At 44.4% G+C, this 20,986-nt stretch overlaps 1 protein-coding gene across 3 annotated transcripts in view; it reads right to left on the reverse strand.

Moving 5' to 3' along the window:
* Window positions 1–325: 325 nt before the first annotated feature.
* ENO1 (enolase 1) overlaps window positions 326–20,986 on the reverse strand; it is a 35,379-nt gene continuing 14,718 nt past the window's right edge. For all 3 annotated transcript variants that reach the window (XM_069241149.1, XM_069241152.1, XM_069241151.1), the window contains exons 5-12: window positions 18,852–18,921; window positions 16,212–16,345; window positions 14,996–15,218; window positions 13,356–13,553; window positions 5,452–5,653; window positions 4,418–4,526; window positions 1,972–2,030; window positions 326–764 (exon numbers count right to left, since the gene is read on the reverse strand). In XM_069241149.1, the coding sequence (XP_069097250.1) occupies window positions 695–764; window positions 1,972–2,030; window positions 4,418–4,526; window positions 5,452–5,653; window positions 13,356–13,553; window positions 14,996–15,218; window positions 16,212–16,345; window positions 18,852–18,921 (1,065 nt within the window). In that variant the 3' untranslated portion in view covers window positions 326–694. The remainder of the gene's footprint in view (window positions 765–1,971; window positions 2,031–4,417; window positions 4,527–5,451; window positions 5,654–13,355; window positions 13,554–14,995; window positions 15,219–16,211; window positions 16,346–18,851; window positions 18,922–20,986) is intronic.

Here is a 20,986-nt window from a genome sequence, read left to right on the forward strand (position 1 = left end):
ATCTCCCCTATGTGCATCTAAAGCGGAGGCCACAAGACATCGAGATACAAGACTGGTATCCGGCGAGTACCAGATTCAAGAGGAGACAAACCTGGGACTATCCTCTGGACAACACATCTGGGAATATTGACCTGCAACAAAAAGTCAGACTCGAGACGCTGCGATACAAACGTATGATGTGACCGCCCCTTCCCACAAGAGGAAGTGGAGAGAAGAATGGGAGGTAATGTGTCCAGTGGTCTTATTATCTTATGTTTAATACAAAAAGAAAAAATGTTCCATTTAAAAAAAAAAACAAAAAAAAACAGACTAGCCATTTTCAAACTGATGGTTCACATAGAGCTCTTTATTAAAGTACAATGCTACATGATCCTTAGGTACAATGTGCAAACTCCACCACATCTGTGCTATCACTCTGTACGCACAATACAAGTACTGGGGGCTACAGCCATAAGACATCACAAGAAAGGATGAAGATAGGCACAAGAATGTAACACAAAACCTGGAGACATCCTAAGAAGCAGCAAAGCAGCTGAGAGCGGCGGTCACAGTGCAGGGGTAACCGGGAGCCCTGCAGTCAGGCGAGCCTGCACGGTTGTGCGATCTGTCCGCTGGTCCTCGAGGTGTGCGTTATCTAGTTGTAGGGTGACTAGTTAAGTGCTCATGTTCCAGAACGGACCGCATCGCCCAGCCACTAGTTCACAAGTGGTCTCCTGAAGTCTCGACCAGCAAAGCGAGCACTGCTCCCTAGCTCCTCTTCAATTCTGTGACAATAGAAAAGAGGGCGACATTATGGTGGGAGAAACCAGCAATTTACCAAAAAATAGTGCGAAGGTAGAGCGTCATTTAGAAATGAACATATTTGCTGAGTCTGCGCCTGAGGGGAAAAGCTGGCTTCTTTAAATAACCACAGATTTACACTTATCTGCCAAAAAACATCAAAAGGGACGGTTCCTGGCTTAAACAGAAGCAGTGAAATGCAATGCACCAATAGGGCACCCAAATATCGGTAGCATTTTTCTATCGAGGCTTTATCTAATGGCATTCACTGCTGCTCTGAATCGTTCAGCCGAGGGGCCCTCCGGAGTCTGCTTTTGCCAAACACGAGCACAGCATGCTGAAATGGGAGGGTTTAAAGTTCACACGCTAGCACTTGACATACTGGGTTGGACTCTAAACTGGAGTACATTTTAGGCATGTCACCTTCCAATGTCTTAGCCATCCAAGCTGGTCCCTTGGCCGGATTAAACAGAATGGACTTAGTAAATAAAAACCTTTCACGTTATATGAAGTGCGATCTTGGACGCTGGTATTTTAGGATTTACTCTTGTGAATGCCCAGGATTTAACGTGCAGCCAGCAATTTATAATTTGTAGGCAGTTTAGCTATAAGAAAAACTAGTGTCAGGCAGCCGGCACAGAACATCTCAGACATGTATAATTTGCGGCAGTAAACACCCCATCAGGTCTACTTGCCCATGACCTCACATACAAAACTCATTCGTATTCATTCATCTGCCTTCACGTGGGCGTCTCTTAAATCTGACACCTAGACAAGCTCTACTTTGCATATCCACGTGCTCATCTCACCCATGGGCGGAACCTCTGCACTAGTCCTTGGTTACCGAAGACCAAGCCACAGCCCTTATTCGGTTTTCCTAGTCACAATTTAGGAACAGATTCTATTAGCGGCGTAGGTTAGCATGTGCCCCCACAAAGGTAACCCCCAAGTCGCAGCGCTGTTTACACGAGCCATGTGGGATCATCCTGGTGAAGACGCGTTCATGCACTACTGCTAGAGAACAAGTACCACCCGGGCGTGCTGCTGACAGGAATAATCTAATCAACGTGTTCTTTCTGGTAATGCAACCTTGACTCCCCTTACATCGGGGACCATATGTCAATCAAGTATCCCTTTCTATGATTCTACAAAAGCTGCACCGCTCTGCACGAGTCATTCAGCTCTACATACCTCAGCAGCTGATTGTACTTTGCGAGACGTTCAGACCGGCACGGGGCTCCAGTTTTGATCTGAAAAAGAGAGATGTGCACTCAGTTGTAGCCCTGCACAAGCATTCCTTCCACCAACCCTCTCATCGAGCCAGCGACGCGACACCCGACCTGCATCACCTCGTGCAACTGGCTGGATAACAGGCCAAGCTCATCTGACTTTCTGCATTTTACCCACATAACCTACGCTCCTGCGTTTGATCAATGTGGAGGTGACAATGAACAGACAGGAGCAGGACCTCGCACCCACACAGTAGCCATACTGCACAGCAGTGTACACATTCTACATGTGTGGCCTGCAGTTAAACTTCCTGGTGCAGTCTGCGGATTATTGTTTGTATAATGCGGATATGGCAGTGCCAGCGACCCACTTGTACAAGAGAAGGGGGGGTGAGGATATTCGAGTGTAGACCGCGCTACTATCCAGCTGATCTGCTGTAAAGGGACCTGGTAGAAGAATGGGGAGCAAGAGGGTGGACACTTCTAGGCCGAGTAAGCTACTTCTACATTTTGAAATCTCCCAGTTCGTGGATTTGTTTCGAGGTACTCCATCAGCACCTTGTGGACTGGTATGGTGGCATCAGGGACAGGTAAACAAGCACTAAGAGACCAGGGGATGAAGCGGTTTGTGCTTCGAAGACAAGCTAGGTCCTTTGACTTGTTGACTTCCATAAATTTTACTGCAGTCAATGCTGAAAATAACCACTGCACCAAAGTCTTTCCAACTTTGAATTCAGTGACAAGTTAGCATCAAAGGGTGACACCCAGGTTATGGACTTAAAAAAGGAAAGAGTGCAGGGCCAATGAAGGTCAGTCGAATAGGAGGAAGGGTGGTGGTTGGTGTGATTGGGGAGGCGGGGGTTGGAGGGAAGAGATTGGGGGGGGGGGGAGGGGGAGGAGTGTTCGGTAAAGCCTAGCAGCCAGAACTCTGGCTGAGGAGGGGTTTAGGCATAACTAGTTATGATGCATCCAGTTTTTGACTGGACAGTCGTCAGGACTTTCTTTGTGAGCCCCGGATGTTACTTTGATATGAATCTTGGGGATCACCTGCATGCACAGAGCAGCCCACTATGAAGCTTCTTAAGAGGGTATCCAAAAGTACAATGTTGCTGTTAGAGCGACAGAACCAGTGCTTGGGGACACCAAAAGGTAATGTTAGTAGAGCTCAATGAGTAAGTTGACAGTTTGATGAGTGCGGCTGCGAGATTACCAACATCTCAGGTAGTTAGTAGTTGTACAGTGAGGTTAACCTCAGCGTGTGTTGACGACATTAGGGATACCAGTTTGCAGGTCTCAAACAAGTCAGTGGTGTGGATGTGTAGATTGTGTCCATGCCTGTAGTACCCAAATGAACGGTACTAATAATGCTGTGTCAAACAGGTATTACGTTTGTGTAGACTACGGCACAGGTGAAAGAGCAGACGGGTTCTGTGGTGTATTTCATATGCAAATATCCACATGATTTCATGTCTGGGCCTCTTTGCAGGTAATGACGCCATGATAGACCCACTCACTTGAGCACACAAATCATGAGTAAGAGGTTGATTAATTACATGCCAGTTTTTAGTGGCGTCAGGGAGGGGAAGAGGCCAGTGATTGTACAATGACCCTGGCCGTGCTGGACTCCTGAATTAGAATTGCAGTGCTCTTGTGACGGTGGCTGCTACTGGAGGCAAAGTAGGGATCGAGATGGCACTGGGGACGACATGTGATTTAAGGTGGCAGGTAGACCTCACTGTTGGTTTCGTTGCTGTCAGAAGTTTAGTCTGAGCAGGTTATAGGCTCATCTAGAGTGATGCAAGTTAAGTGGTCAGCCAATGTGCCAGGCCACTAGATCTGCTGTTACTGATAGGGGCTGTGGGATAGGGGATATGGACACTTGAAAGGGCAGGCACATTGTGTTCCTTGCATCCGCTATTTCCGAGGATCAGATGGAGCTGGTGAGGTTTGGTCAATTGGCAGTGGGAAGCTTCAACAGGCATCTGAAAAGGTAGGATTAGTCAAAAGATGTAAGTTTGCTTTAGTGCCAAACACCCCATTATAGTATCAATGTAAGGCCAGCCTGGGGCAGATGGCATACTCTGTTATAAAGATGCCAATGCCACCAGAGTTGGCTTTTGTATTGTAAAGGAGCAGTTATTAGAACATATGGAAACCTAAACATTAATTATTTGGGAGTCCTCAATAGGAAAACAATGGTAGGGCTCTACTAGGAGCAATACCTGGTTGTGAGCGAGGGTATAGTTCTTGGAATTCTCAATGATGAAACAAGCCACTGCTCTCAGCAGGCTATTTCAGCAAAGCTGCTAGTTCAAAGCCCAGCACAAAACAATGTGTCACTGTTAAGAGCCACCGGAAACTAAAGTTTAGAAGAGCAGCAGAGATACTACGAGTCAGATGTTCCTTACCTGCCCTGTGCACAGACCGACCACCAGGTCTGCAATGAAGGTGTCTTCAGTCTCTCCAGAGCGATGGCTCACCATCACTCCCCAGCCATTAGACTGCGCCAGCTTGCAACTGAGGGGGGAAAATAGGAGGCAATGGATTATTTTTTCAGAAATAATGCCTCATCTGAACCTCAGCTCTCTTGTAAAAGTGTGGTGTAGCATGAAATAAGGTCTCACAGTTTCAGATTTTCCATTTGCAGTGGCGCCTACATTAACTTTATAAGATTTCAACTGTATTACCACTGGGATTATCATGCAAGATTCCTCACAATCTGCCCTACATCTACCACAGCATTTATAAGCTCTGCTAGGGCATTTCATCCTTATGGCTTTTAGGTTAGCTAGTGTGGCTGAATCCCATGCACTCGCAGCCTGGCATTTCTAGGAGATGACTGGCCGATTTAACGTATGATCCCCCGCAATCACCTAATGCCTTGAATGCTGCAATAATCTAAGTGCTAGAACCTCTTGAGACCCTCAGTGTCACATACCCTTGCACGAGCAGGGACGTTCTAGGTAAGCACCTAGTCCCATTTAGTCTACCTATTTCTGCTGGCACTAGATTTCTGAAATTGTTATCCAAGACACCGCTCTCTGTAGGTACAACTAGCTGGTAAAACCATGTAACAAACATGCGCACATTGTGGCACAGGGACAGAGGACAGTTAAAGGTCTACTAAAATCAGCAGGCACCAGAAAACTGGCCAGGTCATAAACAATCTCACCAGGACCTGCACTTAGCTGCTACATGGTGTGTGACCAAATGCATCTACTCTCACATGTATGTATAAAGAAACTAGCCAAATAATCACCATTTGGCCTCCTCAGCCTTTTCAGAGCTTCACTTACACCTAACGGTTGTGCTCGCTAGTAGGTTCACTTTAACCTATTTTCACAAGACTATTGCCCCCTCTTATGATTTACTTACTCCTGCAGATGTAACATGACCACCCGATTCCCAAGCACCTTCAGTGCACTTCCTCAGTCTCACTTACGCTTGGAGGGACTCTGTGACAGAGCCAATCTGGTTCACTTTTAGCAGCAGACAGTTGCACGCCTTTTCTTCTACAGCCTTAGCAATACGTTTGGGATTGGTCACTGTCAGGTCATCGCCAACCACTTGGAATCCTACGCTGCCTGTGAACTTGGACCAGGCTGCCCAATCATCCTGGTCAAAGGGGTCCTCAATGGAGACAACTGAGGGAGGAAAAAAGGTTTTCACCAACCAGAAATAACCAGGCAGGGCAGAAGAAGCATTATTAACATTAGTGTTGGAAGAATTGCAGACATACAACAGAACGTTGTCCAGGGCAGACCAAAACATTCACTGCGCACAAGTTATAAGCAGAATTTTACCACTCTTCCAATCCCCCACTTGCCCCATTAAGTACATCATACATTGTGAGCTTAGACAGCCAGCCGTCCATACTAGCATTAATGGGAAACATCTGAGTGAAATCAGAATTCTGCATGTGGGAACTTTACATAGGTATGCAATATCAGGCAATGGGATGAGATTGCAAAAACCTTACTTTTCTCAAAGGGTAATATACTAAATTTTCATTTGAGATTTTACAGTTACATTCTTTCCCAAATACCTGATTATATATAATTCTAAATGAATGTGGCTCAGTACACAGAATCCAACATGCCAATACTGCGACCTACAGGGATCAGAGCATTTGATGGTAGGTGGTTTTACCTACGTGCTGAGACGAGGAAACAACAAATTAATGGTTAGCAACCATCTGTGCTATTTTGCAGGATTCAGTTGGCACAGGAGAAAGTGCAGTGTCCAAGGCATGTCGGGGAGTGTATTCCAATGAACTTTCATCAGGCCTTAGAAATAATCATGAGCAATTTAAAGGATATCAAACCGAGCTAATTATGAAGCTAAGCCAGTACACGGTCTTAAAGGATGAAGCTAGCTCTTGCTCAGAATAATTGGAGGGCAGATAGTGCTTTGTCTTTACGCGCTTCCCAGACCATTTAAAGCCAAGTGTTACAGTCCTGCCCCGGAACCATCAACATTCAGGTTGCGGTACAAAACGCACTGTTTCCAGGCTCCCAACAATTACTAAATTTTATGTGTTTATACACACACAACACCGTAGCATCATTAAAACCAGTACACTTAAGGTACCATGAGTCCAACACGATACAGTGTGTGGTATCCAAAGTGCCAGGTGGGGTACCATGCAAGTGGAATAAAGAGTAGTCTGAACACTTCCATCAGGATGAAAGTGCCCGTCCGAGTGAAGGACTGGTGCGAGCTGGGGGTAAAAATCCCTTCACTGTTGCAGTCTGGCTCGATGTAAAACTAGTTTAAAGGGCAGTGTGCAGCAAGTACCATTATACTTGAAAAGCAGAGCAGGTTCAAAGAACTACCTTTGTAATGTCAGGGAGCCTGCCGGACCTGTCGCATCCTCATCCCGGCCTTAATACGCCTACTCCCCACTAGTCATAGTGGAGGTCTCATGCTAGGGCTACAGGCCGGTAAATAAAATGCACAGTACAATAACGTCAGGCTAGAAACCTAATAACAGCTGAATCAATAGGGTCTTCTATTAAGTGACGTGAGTTTATAGACTGCTGACTTACACAGTTCCTCTATGAGTGGGAGTCAAGGAACTGGATGGCTCCCATCTGCAGACTTAAAGGGCTTTGGTGCTGGCAGGAGCTTAACCTCCAGGATCACCGCCGGTGAGGCTAGAGGGTTACAACTGGGCTGCTGGCCAGGGGTTAAAGTGCGCAGTGCAGCCACGTCCGGCTTGAGGAGTCCCACAGTAAAGTGTGTGGTGGTGCAGATGACAAAACAGACACCAAAGGAGGCATTTCCAGGCTAGAATGTCCTGGCGGCTTGCGGACCACCACTTTAGCCATCTGAGAGATTCTCGTTTAGTAACATAAGAGCTTCCCTGAGAAATTTCACACGCACACCTTACTGACCTCTGTGTATCAACGTCACTTAAGCATGAAGTGATACGCCTAGTTACAATGATATATGCCCAGATGGCAGAATATTAGCTTTAACCAGTAGCACCGTAAACTTTTTAAACAAGGGTTAAGACAATGTGCAATCAAATTCGAGCACAAAACTGCACAGACGACCGTGATGATCAGTGAGCCTTTCAGCACCCAAATCTGTATGCTTTCAATGGTATTCGTCTGCATCTCAGCCTCATAAGTTCCTTTTTGATGCGGCTGGAAGGCATGAGGCTTTAACAAGATCCTGATAGAGGCACACAGATCCACATGGGCGATTCCTGCTAGTTCATGCCTGTTCTCCTGATATGGTTGCCTAGAACTTGGTTTCATTTTGGTGGAAGATTTTGCTCCTTGATGCTCTGCATGCCCAAAAGTTCTACAGAGGTCCTCACGTAGGATTCCCATCGGTGCATGTGATCTTAAATACCTAGCCAAATCTGTCCTTTAAGGGATCCCTTAGGGGCCCAATAGGAGTTTGACGTAGTAGCCCAGAACCAAGCCCTCAGCATGACTGCATAGGTCAAATTCTAATCGTATTTGGGACAACGGAGTGGCTCCTGGAAGGTGGAACAGGTTCCTACAACATCAGATTTGAGCTTCGTCCAGCCATGTTGCAATATGGTCTTTGAATATTAGTGAGCCATAAGTTATGTTGGCATGGACTTAGCATTGGTTACTTTGAAGAAGCCTGTAAGATTTGGGACATGCATCTTTTCTACCTTTTTGAAGATCATGGTCAGGGACAGGGAGATTTTTCAGCCTGATACGCTGTGTTGAGTGAGCCCTGCTGGTTGAAGTGGATGCCTAAGTACTTTAGGTTTAATACTCGTTCCAAATGTATGTCTTCCATGACAAATTTTATTTATTGAAAGTCTTGGTGGGTCTGGCTCTGCAGACCATAATTATAGGTTGAGTAATTGACTGATAATGTATTTTCCTTGCAGTATCATGTAAGTGCATCCAAGGATCGTTGGAGCCCCACCACAGTGGGGTCCAAAAGTAGTGTAATCTGCATACTTGAGACAATGTATGTGGGTGTCTGCAAATTTGGGGTGGGGAGGATGGACTGCAGCTAGTGAGTCATTTGTATCTGCCAAATAGAGATTAAACAAGAAGGGCTAAGATACATCACTGTTTTATGCCAGTGTTGGTAAAGAGCTAATACATATGAAGCCAGTGCATGTCTTAAAGGATGAAGCTGGCTCTTGATCAGATTAAATTGAAGGCAGTTTAGTAGGTTAATCTATGTCACACTGGTATAAACGATAGGAGCATGACCGGTGTTTGGACAATAACTAAAATTGCCTTGAGAAAAAAAAAAAAAACGGCAGCTGGGCCTTCAGTGGGGAAGATAACTGCTCGAGGGCAGTACCACAGCAGTTCTCTCTGGGCCAAAACAACCCCCTCCAATGGGAGTTCATTGTGGCCCAAGGACACTATAGCATCCTCAGCCAGCACCATCTCGTTTCTCTACGTGCGTCAATCCATCTTTATAAGATTAAAAAAAAAAATCAGGTACCTATGCAGAAGGTTAAAGGATCCTGGCAATAGTGGCCAATAAAGAGTCGATAACCAAAACGAGGACCTCCAAAATAGCAGGGCCTGTCTAGGGCAATTAAGGTCATTGTGCAGTCTATGTAAACCTGTAATGTCCATAGTGACATTTTACAAGCTTCTTTCTGACTTGGCAATAATGGCGTTGAACTATTTATAAAAATAAAATAAAAAAAAACAACAGTTGTCTTGGCATAAATGCACTTTTTAAAGTATTCTTATCCTGTTGGCAGCCTAAACTACTCTGTGCATGTACACCCATGGCAATCCAGACAACACAAGGACACTAATCGGAAAGTTGATCCCGAAGCGTGCCAGCGTCACAAGGATCCATCCCTAACCAGAGCTCGAAAAATCCACTCAACCACTTGCTATAGCAAGTTTTATTTTATGAGGTCAAGCTATTTTTAGATCCAACTCGCCCCTTCTGGCCAGTGGGCAAAGGACAGGTGTTCTGTTCAGTTAGAAACTGAACAATTAAGAGATCTTTAAATCTTATTCTTGTCACATCTGCTCTGTGTTCAGAGACTGAGGTCAAGTCAGTTTGTCTTCTTGCAATGCAAATACTCTTCCTTGTGACTGCAGAGTTCCAGGATTTTGTAAGGTGAACTGTCTGACCTAAGTGAAATGAAAAGCTTTTGGTATCAGGTTTTTCCTAACAACGTTTATATAACGGAGTCAACTTTACAAACATTTCAAAATATATTTCAGTAGCTGTGAAAGACCATTTTTTTGTATCTGTGTGATGAAAAAAATATTTGAATAGGATGAAAAAGGTCAGAACACTTTACTTGGTGATGTGCAAATGATGTTTTCTGAAACCCAATTTTCAGATTATTAATACACTATATAGTTTTATCAGTAAAACTGCAAGTTAGTGGGACGTTTTTTGGATATTTCTTTGAAATTTACGGTCTGTAAATGACCGTGCGCGACCATATCATGTTTTAGTAATATATTTATTGAAAGTGAGTGTTTAAACATGAACTGAGAAACACTCGTGCCCTGACAGCAAAGCTATTAGTAAACTAAGAGTCAAGTCATCGATGGATCATATGTACCTCTATATGTGGGCTAGATTTATTATACATGGAGCAAACATTTAGTGTATTTAAAAAGAGGATATATATATATATATATATATATATATATATATATATTTTTTTTTTTACACAGCAGAAATGCTGAACTCCCATATTTGAAGGTGAACTTACGTGAAAATGAAGAAAAAGACAACTAAAATACAATATTTGCCTAGGATCACACAATTGGAGAGCTGTTTCCAGGTCAAGTGCATTACAGGTCAAGTGCATTACATTTAGGTAGAGTAGATTATTCAAGCTATTCAACCTGAAGGTCTAGTAACTTTTTATGATTTTGAGGCTTTCTAATGCTATGGCCCTTTAGTGCACAAAAGACTTGTTTATACTGTGCATTAGAGAAGAAAGGCCACACAAAGTTTAAGGGGGTTCGAGTAAAACCTTAACCACAGGTGGGTACTCTTATCTTACTCCCTTTCATCAACCTGATTGTCAATTTGTCTGCCATTGAAATAAATTCCTCCACCTAGGACCCCTTTGGGTACTCCTGGACCAGGTGGAGTAACTTACTGGTGAAGTATTAGCGCCGACATGTCGATGGGACCCTGGTTTGGAGACTGTGGGAAAGTGCCTCTTTTTGACATGGTTACCCCCTACTTTTTGCCTGGTATCTGATGTGATTTTGACTGAAAGTGCACTGGGTTCCTGTTAACCAGGTCCCCAGTGCCAGATAGCTTTCCCAAAACTGCACGTTGTTTCCCCAGTTGGCAAAACCTTTAGCACACTATGTCTCTTGTAAATGGTACCCCTGGTATCTAGGGGCTGGGGTACTAAAGAGTCCCTAAGGGCTGCATCACGAATTGTGCCACCTCTCAGGGACACCTCACCAAGCATGACAGGCTGCGTCTCTTCGTACAGACAGTGAAAACATGACATGGCACACAGCCTGTGTGTCATGTCTTTTCACACTGCATGCAATATATGTAAGTCGCCCCTAAGGCAGGGTGCACAATTACAGGTGAGGGCATATATGCACAAGCAGATATGCCCCTGCTAAGCCTTTGTCGATTCTCAGACCTAGTAAGTGGACAGGGAAGCCATTTTAAATACATGTGCTGGACACTGGTCAATAGGAGTTCCCAGGCTACATGATGGCTTCACTCAAGATTGGGATGTTTGGTATCAAACATCTCCCAGTGTTTAACCCACACGGATGCCAGTGTTGGATTTACCAATGCATGCACACAGAGGGCACCTTAGGAGTGCCCCCTAAAAATCCCCATCAGCCTCTGGTGTGCTTGCGGACCAGTTTCTGCCAGCCTGCCACCCGAGACCATTCTGGACCCCTAGAGTGAGAGCCATCTGCTCTCAGGAGGTCCAGAGCAAAAGCCTGCTCAGGAAGAAGGTGTAACACCCCCTGCCACAGGATGCCCTGCTGATCAGCCTTCCTAAGGTGGTAAGCATCAAAGGGCTGCCCCCTTTGAAATACGAATCTGGCTCTCCTCACAGGCGAGGCCACCACCTCCATCCAGAGCCCATTTGACAACGAGACAGGTGGGAAAATTAACTAGTCAGGTAGGTGTGCCACCCCCAGGCTAGTACCACCCCTAAGGTACGCTACTGCAAGGTGGACACAAGACATCTTGGAGATGGCATAGTTAGGAATTCTGGGACAGGGTTATGCCCACTTCCCACAGGAAGAGGTCATATAGGGGACGTAGTGACCCCCAAGGGTCAGTAGCCCATTGGCTACTACCCTACAAACCCTAACGCCCCTGAAAGCAGTATTTAGAGGAGCCCCTGGCACCAGAGAAGCAGATCCTGATGACCTATGACAAAGGATACCAAAGAGCTGCAACACCAGAAGAGGAGAAAAGCAGCTGCTGACCTGGTAACAAATCTACCTGGCCTGTCTGCATCCCTCGAAGAAATCTGCACCAAAGTTGACATGTCCTGCAGCTGTGACTCCAAAAACCCAGGAGGACTTGCCTGCCTTCAATAAAGACTCAAAACCTCTCGTGGACAACTGACCTGTTCTCCAACCCAAGGTGAAGCGGATCACCAGTGCCAACAAGGTTCCCTATCGCCCCAGAGTCAGAGTCCATCGTGGTTTCACCCCTCCTGGACTCCCTGAAGTCGCATGAGGTTGCACACCTTTGGCTTCTGTGGTGAGAAACCAGATGCCGAAAACAACCACTGCACCCTTTGCCAGATCAGAGCTGAAGTGGGCCCCTGGTGTCAACAAAGTCCCCCCGCTCATGTTCACTGTGGTTTCAGCCCTCGTACTCCCAGATGACGCCTGCAGCCTCAGACCACAGGACCCCTTGACCGCGAGTGCTGCCGGACACAGAAATCAAACACCAAAGGACACCTCTGCACCCATCGCGCATGACCTGGTGAGGAGAGGACCAAAGGTGCACCTACATCCCCGAGCACCCAGTGTTTGTAACCTACCTGTTTGTTGTCCACGACTGGCCTCCTAGCCAAAGCCTGCAGCTTTTTTCCACAGAGACTGATTTCCACTGAAATACATACTACACCTCTGCACCCAACTGCCAGGGTCCTAACCCTTACCCAATACTCACCTTAAGTCCGAGATTGGTCCCGAAAGCTGTCAAACACCTGAATGCAGAAATTGTTTTTACTCTCATAAGATAACATTGCAGAACTTGCAGTGTGTCAACTGTGGAAAAGAACGCCTTTAAAAATGTACTTAGCTGATCGATTTTTCTCCAATGTCTAAACATGATACTTGCTGTTTTTACAAATTGGTGTAGATCTCCTTTTTAAGTTGGACATCTCATTTATTCACTATTGTGTATTTGTAGATTCCTTGCACTAATGTGTTAAGCCTAAGGCTGCTTGGAAACACTACCCCTAAATAGAGCACAGATTGCATAGCAAGCCCTGTCCACTCATTAGGGACACCGTGTAACCTTTACACAGTATCCAAATACAGGACCCTCTTCCTACAGAGACAACCAGATTAAATACTACCAAACATACTTAATGCAGGGAAAAAGCAAAACATGACAATAGTACCAATGTGCCAGGGAGCTCCAAACACATTGCAAGTTTAAAGGGAGCAGACTAAACAGGTTTAAAAAGCAAAGAAACTAACAGCCCTGGGTATGGCAATTTGCATTAGTCTTTGGGAGATCCACCGTGATTTAGCGGCAACTAATGAATCATTTACAGATTTTATACACTCCATGAGTCTGCATCTGGATGGAAAAAATTTGTCGCCCAATTTTCCTTTAAACAGTGCAAGCCTCTCAACTGTCCACACTTACTCTGTGTGTGTCAGAATACATTACCTGGGTAGTTCTGGGCAAAGCTCTTGTACAGGTCAGCAAGTTTGTCAGAGGAAATGTAGCGGCTGGGGTTATCTGGTGACTTGAAATCCAGGTCATACTTCCCTTCGCGATAAAACTCTGAAGCAGCAACATCCATTCCAATCACGATCTGGTCAGTGTAGCCAGCCTTGCTAATGGCAGTCTTCAACAACTCCAGAGCTGGAAGAACAATCCATGAAATCACGACATGAACAGCAAGACAAAGGGCTGAATTACATGCAGTTTAGGCACTTTAGCCCTGAAACTAAAGCACACCTCTGTCCCAACATCTCAAAGCGTCTAGTGGTAAAAAAACAAAGGAATCCTCACCACCCCTAGACCCTGCATCACAATATGGTTCTGGTTGGCTGAAGTCACCTCTAGGACCCTTTGAATCTGTGCAGCTTTCTTAGTTTGCAGCCCAGTCTTCAATTTTATCTCCATCTTACTTCTCGTTTCAACCACTCACATGCAAAGTCATTTTGGCCTCAATTCGTCACTGGCTGACACACCAACAACGTTTTTCCAGACTCGAGACAAATTATTTTGCTTTGCATGAGGTTTTACAATAGTGGCCGAGCATGGTGGGAAGCCAGGATGAGCCCTCCATCCCAGTGCTACCAATAATTTAGAGGCACGACTCTGCTGAAGCTCTACCCATGTGCACTCATGCTTGTTCAGGACTTGGCCAATGTAGCTGTAATGAGATTCCAGTCAAATATGCATCTCTTTGCGAAGGCAGTTATTTCTGACTTGAGATACCGAGAGCCACATGTCTGTAAACCGTCTGTGGAATTGCTTTGCTCACTAGGGGTTATAAATAGACCAGTGCGCGCCCAGCTCCTACACAAATGACAGCACAGCACTCAGTCACATTTACAGTAATAGGCTTAGCTCCTGGTAAATTAAGGTGAATTAACTAGTAATTGTAGAGGCACTAGTGTAAAGTGGCAGGAGAGTTATAGCTTGGACTGTGAGCTCACTCCTTGTGCCAAAGACCAGACATAACTCTGGTTTGTTGCCAACAAAACATGACATTTTCCTGCTGCACATATGACTAACACCTTTAATCCGATATCTGCGTGCCCGGTGTGTGGGGAAGAATAAAACCCCAGTTTGGTATTATAAGAATCGAGGTATCCCCCCTTGGAAAACATTTCAGCTCCTGTGCTTTCTGCACACTGTCCTGGTCCACATAACAAAAATATAAGACTCCTGGGGGGTCCTCAAACTAAAGCGTAATCTACATGCCACAAAATTCCCCGAGGCAAACGATTTTGAACCTGGATGGGTGTTCCGTTTCAGTCAGCTGCTGCCCTCATCTTTGTATTTGTTTAATTCTAAATAAAAGGGTAAACACCCCTCTGATCTGTCTGACAATGCCTTCAATGGCATCAGGGAATGATTAATGGCCACTGTAGAGAAACTTTCAATCATTTGCATTTCTAACACGAAGAAATTAAATAATCCCCCCTTTAACTTTAGGCCCTCATCCCCGCAGATATCCCTTTAATCTCTTCCTATGCTCCAGTCCTAGACTTCCATGACAGTACGCGTCTTTACATTTACACTCCTACTCCCAGGTGGTGGCCACCCACTCACCAGCGAGGCAGGATCCTTACCTTCTTTATTTTCCAGGATGTTTGGGGCAAAGCCACCCTCGTCCCCCACATTGGTGGCATCCTGTCCGTACTTGGCTTTGATCACATTCTTCAGATTGTGGTAGACCTCAGCTCCGATGCGCATGGCCTCCTTGAAGCTGCTTGCCCCCACGGGCAGGATCATGAACTCCTGCATAGCCAACTTGTTCCCTGCATGAGATCCGCCATTGATGACGTTGAATGCCTTGAAGGATAAAACAAAACAAATGAATCGATCAACGTCTTTTAAGTTAAGTTGAAACCAACTTTGCCTGGTTTTGCCATGTGGGCGTCCCAGCTCAGCTACTTCAACCACAACTGAAGTTACATGCTATCTTTTGGACAGATTTTGTAATAGTTTCACCACGTACATAAAGGCTTGGTCTGCTCTGCTGCTCACTACCCCACAACTTCCAGAAGCACTCTGGCAAGGACATGTCTTCTCTCCAGCCTCTCAAGAGTCCGAAAAGCACACATGGGCTTAGAAAGGGGGAGGCAGTAGCATTCCGAAGGAGACCGACAAACCAAACACCACAATTTACGCTGAAGCCCACCTAAACTGGATTTCAAGACAGAAACCCCTGGAACCATTATTGCTCGAGTCCTAAGGATGCACAGCCACACAATGAAGCAGATAGTCTACACAGAGGGACATTCAGTTTTGAATCTGTTTTCAGTCGGTAGAACTTTTCCACCTATTTATAAAGCTTTCCACTTTTCCCTCAACCATATCCTGCAGGAAGTAGATATTTTTTTGTACAGGACGTGCCCATTGCAGATTTATTTCTGGGTCTGCACTTGAGGACTGGGTGCACCCTTGCTCCGTCTCCTCCATTGGTCACTACGATTTAAGGGTTTTACTCCTTGCCATCATTGGAAGATGATTCAACGGTATGCCCTGGTTATTGGTTCCTCAGCCCAGACTCTCCTGCAATAACCTTTCAAGTCAAGTGCTCTGCCGCCATCGGTAAAAGTGTCCTGGCTAAAAGTCCCAGGCTGCCAAAAGTAATGGACTACAAACATTTTGTTCCAGACAAGTGCAATTAATTCACTAAATCTGTCCGACTCACAAGCTTTGATTATTTGTGATTGCTTACACAGTATTTCAAAGGGCTCATTCGTTATCAAACACCCCCCCCATCCTCCCACATATGTAGTATGCCCCAAACAAACAATGAGGAGTCCACAACATTCTTACAGGGACTGGCAGGATGACTTCTTTGTTTCCAGCAAGATCTGCAATGTGGCGGTACAGTGGCACCCCCTTTTCAGCTGCACCGGCTTTGCATACTGCCAACGACACCCCCAGAATGGCATTGGCACCAAACTTTGCTGCAAGAGAACAGGAACAAAGGACTTGTCAAACTGGAAACTAGAACCTAAAACTACTTTTCATTCAGGCTTGCAGTCTGAATTGCTATCAGGCAGCTAATTTTCCATGGAGATCTTAAGACCTGGTCAGAGTATAAGTGTTGCACTGTCACCCCAGGAATCTGAACCCAGACAGGTCTACAGGTAATTTTACTTCATAATGGGCACTCCGAGTCTGCGGTTCACATTCAAAAACAAACTGACTCTGTAGAACATGCAGCATTAGGTTTAGTATCAGTTTGCCAGCCTCTCTGTAGCCTATAACCTATGTTAAAGCCTACACATTCCATTTCGATTTTCAGTTTAAAGAACTATTTAAAATGAGTTAGCAAATGTACTTTATGCCCGAAATGGACGATTTTTTATATATATATATATATATATATATATATATATATATATATATATATATATATATATATATATATATATATATATATTTGTTCCATGATCATATCAAGGAATGAGACCAAAGGAAAAGTTTTTGTATAGGGTCGTGTAATTTCCAGGTCAGTAAAAACATGCAATAAATATTTCCTGTATTTATTTTAAACAAGTATGTTGCCATAAAATCGTTGTGCCGACTGTTCCTTTTAGAATAAGAGATCATAAAAATAAAGTCTATACTCATTTTGTGTAAACCGTAGCTACAATGATGCTCTGATCTGCTTTTCACCTTGGCTGCTTGCAGGAGGATTTATTAATTCACAACTCGGCTGTAAAACTATGCCCTTTCCTTATTACAGATAACTAAAGACATCATAAGTTAACTGTTATAAAGGAAATTAGAGAGTTTTTTTTTATATTGATTGTAGGCTTGGCCAACATCAATTTGGGTAGATTCCCACCCCCCACAAAAAACACATCCACCTGCTCCAATAGCAAGCATTGTTCCAAACAAGACTTTTTTTTTTTAATTAACGCCATCTTGAGCCTCTAAAATTTGTCCTTAAGGAAAATAAAAGTACAATTTTAAAAGCATGACTAGGAAAATCCTACATACACCGAAAACTAAGATGTAAAAGGAATTCCAGGCCCTCAGATACATTTAGTGCCTCCCACCTTCCGTGGCACCGGACCCTTAAAGAATGCAAGCCACGCAAGATTAGGTCCCTTCTGACATACTTTCAGTATTAACAGCCAAATTGGAACAAGTGCTTCACGTTCTTGAAGTGCTTCTGCCTATTAACCAAGTGAGTCCAACCACAGAACTTCCACTGAAATCCACGAATGTTGCTCTGATGTCTAAATGTACAAGACCCACAGCCTTACCATGAACTAACGTTTGCAAGCAAAAAACGTTCCCGGACACAGAACTCAACCCAAGAAAAGACTGATTTTTTTCCTGCTAATATGGGAATTATAGTTCTGGCTCAAACGCACAAATAACTTAAATCTGGCACGTATAAACAATGCACACATTACATGCCCTAACTTGCATCGTCCATTGGGTTTTACTCCTTAAAAAAGATGACACCTTTTCCAATGCCATATGCAAATGTTTTGGGGGGATTTCTTTGTAATACACTTTCTCCTAAACCTCTGCTGTAGATGCTTATGCTTTGTGTAGCGGTAATTGGCTCTAGAGCCTGGTCCTGTAGCTGGACCCTGTGCCCAGGCCCCTGTGAATGGCAACCCCCTCCAGTGAGGACTATTGCAGCAGTTGGTCGCCTGGCCTGCAGCCAGGCCCTGGACTCAACCCGCAGAGGATGGCCAACCCTGGCTGCATATGGCCCTTACCCTCCTTACTGTAATTTTTTCTTTAATTTGTTCTGTGCCTCGCACCCCTTTGTCTTTTAACCCTTTGTAGCAGTCACAAACATGATACGACTCATAATTTAATCACAAAATGGCTGACAAATCGACTACTTAAAATGGCACGGCAAGCAATCACATTTTATCTTTTGCTATTTTCTGCATTTTTTTCCATATCCCCCTGCCTGTCCTATTATGCGGTGTATAGGAGCCCGAATTTTAAAATGTCAGAGGCACAGAAAGGTATTAACCATCTGAAACCCACTCAGCTTTTTTTTTTAAAACACATTTACATCTCAAAACCTACTTAACAGATTCACACAAAAACAACAAAAGCCCGCTTTGAGTAAAGCTGTAATTTCATGCCATGTTTGGGGGTAACCTAATTATCCTAAGGGTGATAAAATAGGAATAGTTTACGCCCCAACCACCTGCGCCCGCCCCAAACATCTCCCTTTAACTTGTATTCACTGCACGAGAATTGGCATGCTAATCCTTAGCAAGTAACTGCAGATCAGGCAAATCAAAAAATGACTTTACAAAGGAACGTGGGGCTGATCTATAACTACACAGTAATGATCTCCAATGTGTCATATGGAGTGGAATACAGAATATTTTAATTTCCCACTGCCTCAAATGATTAGCGTGTAGTTTGATAAATAGTGTGCTGTGCAGTATCTACTAACAGATCTAAATAACCTTGCACACTTACATTTATTCTCAGTGCCGTCCATGTCCAACATCAGCTTGTCTATCTTTTCCTGCTCCAAAACATTCACACTCTGCATAGAAAAAAACGGATGTTAAAACACCTAAAATGCTATTACCATCACACCCAACCCCATGGAAGCTTAGCTACATAAGTCCTGTTTCTGCGTTCTAGAAGTCAACGAGGAGGCGGTTCCACCTCGCTGAAAACAATCTGATTTATTCCCTGGAACCAGCACACCCCAGAGGCACAGAAACAGCAAGAGCTTCATAGTACATCAATAGAGTCAGCAAGTAGCGCTGGAGTAGAATACAGCCTGGCTCAGTTGTTCCTCTTCTAATGGTTAGACATATGTGGGACTTGTACCTTTGGTAACAGAGGTCTGCCGTTCGTTTATTAAGATCAGGCCACATTATAGAAGATATTTGAATTGAAATTTCACAAAATTATGGAACCCTCGCAATTTCAGCATCCAGCAAGCTAGATTTTAACCAAAAACATTACTTGGATGTGAACCGACCTTCAAAGGTAACTTATCCTTGTAATTTTCTTGGTGGCTCTGGACTTTGGCTGCCCTTCTTTCAGGCTACTGAAGACACTACATATTTTCCTCCAAAGCTGCAGGATTTCTTATCCAGTGCCCAGAGACGCAGCGTGCTATGTTGACCAGTTCAGCCACAACATCCTTTAAATCTGCCATTAATACATTTCAGTGCTCCAGCGTTTGTTATGTTGATAGCTCAAAATAGAAACTGCTTGTTTATGCGGTGCCGGGGCATTCTTTTTTTAATCAATCTTTTTGTTTAAAATGTTAGTGTAATAGAAGACAAATGCCTAATATCACTGATGTATGTGGATGGGGCGGGAAGCTGACCACCGCCTTTATGTCCTAGGATCTCTTTCCAGAAGATTGTGGTGAGGCTACAAGACCACCATGTGTGGCAGGAGTCACCACGTGCTAGGCCACATCTCCAGCATTGTGGAGCATAGAGGGTCAGAAAGGCATGCTGGGCTATAGTACTAGTGATACATAAGTTTGTATGCGGTTTCCTGCAGGGAGATTCTGCGATAGGTTTTGTGGATGTCACACCACGGAGCTTCCCATTGTTTGTGTGATATCCACCGTAGCAGTGGTTTGTCATGGGTTCTGGAAAGCATGGAGGTGAATCGGTGTAAAGTGCTGGAACGTGTAGTATGTGCTGGAAATAAGACCCTTGCGCCCCAGTAAATCCCCTCACTAATTTTACGAAGGGGGTATAAGGAAGGGTGGCATTTGGGTATATCGCTGGGTGTGAAGTCCAATGTCGCAGTACTGTAGTATCCGGAAGATGTTAGTCCGCTTTGCACTGTTCGGTGTATGGGCATTCTTAAAGGTATTCATACAAGGTTCACCTAGAAAGATCTGCAGTTTCTGCAAGACAAGCCAATTACATTTATGAATGGCTACTTCAGTTTCCAATTTACATAAAGCCAGCTCTGCTACAACATATTCCACTTTAATGTGTTTCAGCTTCGGCCATCTGGCACAAATGCATTTTAAATGTTATTTTGAATCTATTGTTTCATGTATACGTATACCCATAGTTTACAGCAAATACAGTTAGTCATTTAAAATAAATGGCATAGCTATTAAAGTAAATTCCTTCTACAAACGAGACCACAATCTCTTTCAGATACAACACAATTTAATGCAATTCAAGTGCGTGACAATTTGTCATGCATACAGAAGACTTCAGCCATAACCACCCATCATTTGTGGTGAAAGCGAGACCTGGCAGATTGTCCTTTAAAGGAAATGGTAATTACTATAGATGGCACACCACCAGCTGAAAAGGGTCAGCGTTGTAGCCACGTCATGAAAGAAAGCAGCTTTAATTCAAGCTGTCAATAGCAGAACACAATTATCTACGCAAACAGGGCAGGCTTCAATGTGCCAACGCATGACATGGTGAGCAAAAGAACAATGAATTAAACCCAGATCTGTGACTGGGGATGAGTGTTTGAAAGGTTTCATCGCTCCGTCCATCACTCTTTTGTGTTGCTAAAGTTGCCTTAAGTGGGAAGGGTATGCGCAGACCTGGGTCCCATGCTCACTGTGCCATTGGATTCAAGCTAGCCTGGCTGATGAAGGGCGATAC

Source organism: Pleurodeles waltl, chromosome 6, assembly GCF_031143425.1.
Source record: "Pleurodeles waltl isolate 20211129_DDA chromosome 6, aPleWal1.hap1.20221129, whole genome shotgun sequence".
NCBI classification, from domain to species: domain Eukaryota; kingdom Metazoa; phylum Chordata; class Amphibia; order Caudata; family Salamandridae; genus Pleurodeles; species Pleurodeles waltl.